At 37.8% G+C, this 8,798-nt stretch overlaps 1 protein-coding gene across 3 annotated transcripts in view; it reads right to left on the bottom strand.

Moving 5' to 3' along the window:
* Positions 1–6,767: 6,767 nt before the first annotated feature.
* Kap3 (kinesin associated protein 3) overlaps positions 6,768–8,798 on the bottom strand; it is a 388,285-nt gene continuing 386,254 nt past the window's right edge. For all 3 annotated transcript variants that reach the window (XM_067144995.2, XM_067144996.2, XM_067144998.2), the window contains one exon: positions 6,768–7,766. In XM_067144995.2, coding sequence (XP_067001096.1) covers positions 7,586–7,766 — 181 coding nt within the window. In that variant the 3' untranslated portion in view covers positions 6,768–7,585. The remainder of the gene's footprint in view (positions 7,767–8,798) is intronic.

The following is an 8,798-nucleotide window of genomic DNA, read 5'->3' as shown; positions in this document are numbered from 1 at the left end:
ATATACGCCCTCAAGAAGAAAATTAAAGACAACGAACTCATCATAACCAAAGCTGACAAAGGCAATGCAACAGTTATCATGGATAAAAAAGTATATATTGAAAAAACAAAAAACTTTTTCACAGACAGCTCATTTTCCATAATCAAAAAAGACCCCACCCAAAAAATTCAAAAACTACTTAAACAAACTCTTAAAAACACTTCATTTTTATTTACCGAACAGGAAAAATCCAAACTCATACATATGAACCCAGGACTCCCCACTGCTAAAGCTCTTCCCAAAATTCACAAAACCGGAATTCCCATCCGGCCAATTATCAACTATAGACCGAGCCCCTTATACAGAATATCACAATTCATCCAATGTTTCTTAAGAAAAAATTATCAATTCTTATCTAAAAAGTCTATTAAAAACACATCTGAGCTAGTAGAAAAACTAAACAAGTTCAATTTGCAACCGGATCACTCCATCCACTCTTTCGATATTGTAAACATGTACCCAAGCATACAAGTATCAAAATTAATTCCGATAATTATAAACAATTTAAACAAAAACAGCCACTTAAGCAAACTAGAGATACAAGACTTTATCACAATATTAAAACTTATCATCGACAATAACTTCTTCACTTTTGACAATGTCATATATCAACAAAATGGTTTGGCAATGGGGTCACCGGCCTCAGGTATCTTAGCAGAAATATACCTGGACTTCCTCGAATACACCAAAATTGACAACGAATTCGAAAACATTCTCTTTTGGGCCAGATATGTCGACGATGTCTTTGTAATCATGAATGAGAAATCAATTAACGCACCCACCACCCTCTTAAGACTCAACATTATTGATCCTCATATCAAATTCACACTAGAATCCGAATCAAATCAAAAAATCAACTTTCTAGATTTAACCATCACTAGAAACTCAGATTCTTTCAGTTATAAAATTTTCAGAAAACCCACTCAAACAGCCTCCACCATTCGCCAAGATTCAGTGCACCCCCAGTCCCACAAACGAGCCACATACAACAGCCTAGTTCACCGAGCCTTCAGCATACCTATGTCCAATAAAGATCTAAAAAACGAACTCAACACAATCCGCGGAATCGCAAAATTCAACGGCTTCAGCAATCATTTTATAGAAAGGATAATCAATAAACACAAACATCGCCCAAAAACTACCCTCAAAAAAGAAATAACCAAACCTCTAACATTTTCCACCTTCACATTCAACAATGATATCTACAAGTTAACCAACATCTTTAAGAAACAAGGCGTTAAAATAGCCTTCAAAACCAACAATAAGAACATGAATGTTTTATACAATACTTCACACATCAACAAGACCAGCAGTTTTTTAAAATCAGGAGTTTATAGGATCAAATGTACCACCTGTAAAAAAACCTACATCGGGCAAACCGGGAGAAACTTCATTATCAGATACCACGAGCACACTAACGCAATAAAATACAACAAGTTTTCAGCCATCGGCCAACACATGCAAGATTATAACCATAATTTCACCAATATTGAACAAGACATGGACATCCTCGCATTAGCAAACAAGGGCCCTTTACTGAACATAATGGAAAATTACTACATACACCTAGACCAATACTTTAATGCCAGTCACAACCTCAATGAAATCTCTGAGAAACCCAACATACTCTTCGATCTATTTATCACTTTCCTTAGAAACAATAATGCAGCCAACCTAAACTCAATCCTAAATTTAATCAAAAGTACTTTTCCAAGACAATTACACTTTCTCCCGCACCCTTCAGCCCCACCTTAAGCCCTCTTCCTAAGCCATATTTCATTTCAATACAAGAACTTACTGATTTCCATGATTATAATTTTTACAACACCCCATTTATACTTTATTCTTTGTTAAAAACCTCTGATTATGTATATTCCTTGTATTATTAACTATTACCATAACATCTCATTTCACTTGTTATTCTTTAAAATAATATTGTCTTAGGATTTCGCCACAAATGATCTTTGATCCAATACGGCTGATGATGACCCCTAGATGGGTCGAAACTAGTACCGTATAATTTTGTAATTTTGTGAATATATTGTATTGAAAAGGTGGAAACATTTAAGTTATTATTATTATTATTACTTATATATTGTTCAATACGGACCAAAAACATGAAATTCATAACCATCAAAGTTGTTTAGTTTACACCTGCTGTTAAGCAACACTCTCTTGCGGGAATTGTGGTTGATTTTTGATCGCATTACTGCTATACAGGCTGAACGAAAATTCAACCAGGTGTCATTCAGACAGAAATCAAAGTTCCTCCGTCTAGCTCAGAAACAGACGGTCTCTCGCACGAACCCGGCTGCTAGTAAAACTGTCGTCAATATTTCCAAGAAATCCTTGGACGAGAACCAAACTGCAGTTCTAGCTAGAGGTCTTAATTTCGCTGTCGCTCCTGAGGAGTTAATTACTTCCGTTGAGGCAGCCATCCACAAACTACCTACGGATGAGGCTGAGGAGTTAAGACAGAAATGTGTGAGACTCATAAGGTCCGCTGTTGTACCCACGCCCAATTTAACAAGAGGTGAAAGGAGAGCTCTGAAGGAACTTAGAGATGATTCTGAACTGACCCTTCTCTCAGGTGATAAGGGTAATGCGACAGTGGTTATGGACCTGTTTACAGACTGAGCTCACGTGACCCCACCACTCGTGTGTCCAATGCCACCGTGAAGCTCTTAAGGCAATCTTCAATTCCAAAAGAGGAGGCTAAACATCTGTCCCCGGGGAATGTAGTGTCACCTAGATTATATGGACTGCCTAAGATCCATAAAATCCCCTCAGACTTATTGTTAGTGCGATAGGTTCTCCTAGGTATGCTCTGGCTAAATACCTAAGCAAATTGCTTCAGCCACACATAGGACGTACTGAATCATACGTCAGGGACTCTCGGTATTTCGTCAACAAGCTGTCAACCATAACCCTTCAACCTAATGCACTTTTGATGAGTTTTGATGTGGAGTCCTTGTTCACTAAAGTGCCGATTGACTCTGTCACGTCTCTCATTGAACACCTGTTCCCTGAGGACATCTATATATATAAAATAAGAGTTTTGTCTGTACATTGCTCAGAATTTGAAAATAATGGTATTTCTGTATCGGTCATGTCCATAGTAACAAGAAAATGCACTTTTTACTTTTCCGTATTTTCTGTCTGTCTGTCTGTATGTATGTATGTACACGCATCACGAGAAAACGGTTGATGAGAATTTAATAAAAATCGGTATGTGAAGTCGGGGGATGAGCCTCCTCAATATAGGCTATAAATCATTTTACTCACGCTGAGTGAAATGGTAGTTTAGGGGGAATCCTAAAATTGAATTCTCAACTATTTATGTTATTAGTGGTCTAATGAAAATTGGTATGTGAAGTCGAGGGATGAGAACTCTACAATCTAGGCTATAAATCATTTTACTCACGCTGAGTGAAATAATAGTTTAGGGGAAGGCCTAAAATTTTATTCTCAAATATTTATTAGAGGTGTAATCGATGAATGCTACATAACTAAGGTTATATAGTATTAAATTTCCTATTATTCATGTCTTATACATTGTTACCGTACTGGCTATGATCACAAAGATATTCATGAATTTGGATTTTTGTTACTAAGTCCATATCAGCACCGAATAACGAGAAAATTGATAAACGGTATTTAATTAAAATTGGTATGTAAAGTCGGAGAATAAGAAACTACAGTTTACGGTATAAAATATTTTACAAATCAGAGTCGAAAGAAAACTAAATGTGAAGGCCTACAATATAGAAAGCTCATAACTTTGATCAACAGTAACATTACATTGACCATTGTTTGTCGTAATGTGCTTTGTGTCTTCTGTTGCCCCACATCTTCGGTAGATAGGATTACTGCTGAGTGCAAAGTATTTTTATCTGATTTACGTCACACCGACATAGATAGGTTTTATGGCGACGATGGGGTAGGAAAGGGCTAGGAGTGCCTTAGGCCTTAATTAAGGTACAGGCCCAGCATTTGACTGGTGTGAAAGTGGGAAACCACGGAATACTGCCGACAATGGGGTTCGAATCCACTATCTCTCGGATGCAAGCTCACAGCTGCGCACCGCTAACCACACGGTCAACTCGCCCAGTTGTACAGAGTGTAACAGCCTGCCTGAATATTGATGGGAAGTAGTTGGGAGTTAGATAACTTTCTTCTTTAGCATGCCATTCCCCTGGTTTATAAATTTTCTGATACTACTGGCACGTAACACACTGGATCATCATAGCACTCTAACTATTCATCCCTACTCTGAGGCACTGATTGGAATGAACAGTGTGCATATTTAGCGGAATAATGGCTGATGAGTGTTAATGGCAATCTGCGGCCTGGTCATCCCAGCTCTGGAACTTTGGCCTATTAGATTGGCACCGCAATCTAACCGCAGCACTGTTCGTTAAAAGTGATAAAACGTGCAGCTTTCCATTTGATCGGGTATTTTATATGATAGCATTGCTTTTAATCGCTAAATTCATACTTACGTTTTTGTAATGACCTATGTTGATTTCAGTTAGGAAAACAACAAAGTCAGTCTTTCTGAGAATCCTGTAGCGAAGCACGGGTACATCAACTAGATACAATGATATTTTACCACGGCAGGACTTCCAGCTATTTCTTGTGGGGTGGGAATTTTTACGAACAGATGGACGGAGTGGCTATGGCAAGTCCACTTTTGTCCGTAGTGGCTAATTTCTTTATGGAGCATTTTGAGGAGGAGGCTATTGCTTCGGTGCCTGGCAAACATATGCATTTGTGGTCTGGACAGAAGGTCCTGAGAAACTTCAACTATTTCTAAACCACCTAAATCAGCAACATCCTTCAATAAAATTCACTATGGAGATGGAGTCGGACAGATGGCTTCCTTTCTTGGATGTTCTAGTGAGAAAGAAACCGGATGGCTCCTTAGGACATATAGTCTATCGTAAGCCTACCCACACAAATCGCTTTCTTCATGCAGATTCTCACCACTATCCAGCACAAAAACAAGGCATTCTCACAACACTCGCCAAGAGGGTGAGACGACTTTGTGAGCCATCAAATATCCCCGTGGAGATGGACACGCTCAAAGTCGCGTTCAAGGGTAATGGTTAAAGCGATTTGCAAATTCACAGAGCCCTGCATCCCAGAGAAACGACCAAGCAAAGCTCACAACACCACAGATCGAATTGCCAAGGTCCTCCACAAACACAATATAAAATCTGTGTTTGGCACCGCCACTAAAATTGCTCACAGTCTGAGTAAAACCAAGGACAAATTGTCCCCGCTTTTACATCCTGGGGTATAAGAAATTCCCTGTACTTGCGGTAAGGTATACATCGGCCAAACATGCCGGTCCATTGGCACCCGTATCAAGGAACATGAACGTAATATTCGTCTCAACCAACCAGACAAATTGGCAATTGCTGAACACGCTCTATCGTCGGGTCATGATGTCATATTCCAAGATGCTCAAGCTCATACCAACACTAGACACTACAGGTCCAGGATTATACGGGAAGCTGTGGAAATATCTCAAATATTATTATAATATTAACAGGTCCACCTGTTCAATACAATACAATATAATCCACTGTTTCATGTGGTTAAAATTTATACATAATACATAAAAGTCAATGGTACATGTTTCACCTTTTTTTACGGGCATCAACAGCCTATGTCAATCTTAAAAATTAATGGATATGGTATCTTTCCAATCTTATAAACTATAGAGTAAAATGTTGGACAATGATATCATAAAATATTATACTATTAAAGTCTAAAATAACGATATTGCACCAAAGTATGTTTAAAAAAACCAGTGAATTAACAGTTTTTGAAGATTAAAACATGGTTAATCATGAATATTTGAGAGTTTAAAACCAAAATGGATCCTCTTTTTATATGTCATTAAGACTGTGAAGGCCTTGAGTGTAAGCACAATCATCAAAGGGGGATATTTGTTCCATTCCCATAGCACGTGTCCAAGATAGTAAAATCACTGTCAGTTATTTAAAACAGAAGTGTGAACGTAACAAAGCTGTGGAAATACGTAGAAATCCTACCAATTTCAACAGGGACACCGGCTATAAATTAAGTAATATCTGGTTGCCAGCCATTAAGAAATGACGTACGCAGTTCCCTTCAATGTCCCTTCACTATTGTTATTTCGTCTCAGTGTTTTCCAAATCTGTACGTTCCTCATCGCCAGATGTTTCATTCCAGGCTTGTGTCAATGTCGTACACCTGGCAATGTCATATGTTACGTACACATGTTATGTGAACCTCTTAGACTAATTCTGATGGTTCCGTCAGCTTATGCTTCAAACGCTAGCACTGTGCCACGTCCTGGAAGCCATCTGGTGATGAATGAACGTACCATTTCCACTCCTATTATAAGGTCTAAATTTAAAGAGTCATTGTTTAAGAAGCCTTTTCGTGGACAGTCGAGATTTCTTCTGGTGACGCAGAGCACAGTTCTCTGCAAAATGTAAAGAATTTCACCTTATTTTCTTGACAAGGCACAAGCCCAAAAGCCTATACAGTATCATGTCTGTAAGTACGGGACGTGAAAGCATCAACGGCAACTATGAATACTGTAATTATAGCTCTTAATTCTTTTGAAAGTATCCAATAAACTATGTCTACATCATTAAACAATTATAAATTAATATATCTCAGCAATTTAGTGTTGTCAGTGACAATAAATAAGAAGTCTTTAGTTACACAGGTTAAAGTGATATCATACAATGTTTATTGGGTGTCTTCCTCTGTGGACTAGAATGTATATGAACAGAACCAATATATGACTTCACAGAGAGCACATACACAACATGCAATTTATAAGAAGCAATAAAGCCATGATAGTTAATTCCTAACACAAACTCACTGAGTATTCAAATTAGTATTGAACTAGTAGACTAGATTCTATTATGTTAACATATAATAAAAGTTGTAAAATAACACTTAAAACTACCAAGATTCATACGAATCTATTAGGAGAGAATTCTCATACCACAGACCACTTTTCGGGGTTGTAGAGCCTGGTTTCCTGTTTATTAAATTGTCATTCATTTTAAATATAAGTGATATAGCTGAGATCATTTACTTAGAATTTGTACCAAACAAAACAACTGCAAATCAGATGTTAATATGGAGATGTCAAAGAGACAGGCTTCTTTTGAAATGTGAAAGATGATCGTGAGAACAAAATCTACACCAGCATCATTTTTTATCTTTCCTTTCTGACCTCTCTCGGCCAACTGTAATATTCTTCAAATATAATTTTATCAAGCCTCAAAATAACAGTCAGAAGGTACAGCATCCAACTATTTGTCTAACAACAAAACAGCAACTTAACAAGACAGGAAACCAGACATATAAGAAGCAACAAAAAGCACATGGCACATTAAGTTCATCTTAAAAAGTAACAAGTACATGCACTATATAGTATAATGCAAAACAGGATATTGCACACCATAATGAGATTGTTACAGACAAATATTTTTACTGCAGAGAGCACAAAAATAATGTTTGTACTAAAAGCCAATTAAATCATGACATATTGAGGCTCATCCATTTTCTCTAGATCAGAGTCTGACGACAGAAGAGGTCCAAGGACAAGATTGTTGAGACCATTGCGTACAAGATCTTCGCTACTATTACTGGAGGAGAGGCCTGACTTGTGGAACAGAGGTTCACCATAATCTGCTTCCATTTCATGACTATGGCTGAAATAGAACAATTTGAGTTCACTATAATTTTGATTTAACTTCACAAATATTATGGCATTAAATTGTCTAAATACTATAATAACAAAGAAAGCCTACAAGTGGGCTTTATCAGAAAGGGAAGAAACCCAAAGAACTATCAGAGAAGGAAACAAGAAAAAGGGATGGTGTCCAATTGTTTCTCTACATGGAGCTTTCACCAACCTACTGTACTTTCACATGTCAGTAACATTTCAGTGCATCTAACCTGTACCTTTATCTGCAGGAGCTTTATGCTATTTGTTTTACATCACATCAACTCAGGACAGGAAGTGCCCAGCATTTGCCTGGTGTGAAAATAGGAAACCACGGAAAACTACCTTCTGTTCGAACCCACTGAATGCAGCAGTGTATCAATTCATTCAAGTGTCCCAGTGAATCAATTCACAGAAATGGCAAGTTCACGGCACACAATTCGGCTGACTCGCAACAGACAGTACTGAATGGCGCAATCATGGATCTGTGCTACAAAAAACACACACACACAGCTCATTGTTGGTACACTGGACATTGGCGGGGAGCCGAACTTCCGCTGCAGCGAGACATGCAGAGCCATAGCACACTGAAAGAATCGTATGCTATAATGGACTCTCGCTCTCTGCTCATTTGAAAATAATACCCACTTGCATTCACTATCCTCTTCTTACATGGAGGTTTAAATAATAGACGGATTTATTTGCAGTGTTAAAAAAGGTAGTCAAAATATAATTCCAAAGTACGTACCTAGTAAGAAGATAGGTTATTAGGTTATACTATTTATTAGTTTAATGAATCAGTATTATAGCTTAGTTGACATTCTACAATTTATTCAACTCTCTAGCCTATCCTATGGCTATGAATCATGCTCATGACCACTCGAAATTGTCTCTTTTATATTGAGAAGAACTGCTCAGTATTCTCAGTTCGTATGTCGCATCACTACACAAGACTTCCATAATCGAATCAGGAGATCACCAGTGTACGTGGACAGTGAATTAGTGAGCCGACTGATTC

The sequence above is a fragment of the Anabrus simplex genome, chromosome 4 (genome assembly GCF_040414725.1).
Source record: "Anabrus simplex isolate iqAnaSimp1 chromosome 4, ASM4041472v1, whole genome shotgun sequence".
Classification (NCBI taxonomy): domain Eukaryota; kingdom Metazoa; phylum Arthropoda; class Insecta; order Orthoptera; family Tettigoniidae; genus Anabrus; species Anabrus simplex.
The sequence above is the reverse complement of the archived record's forward strand: the minus strand, read 5'-3'. Positions and strand labels throughout refer to the sequence as shown.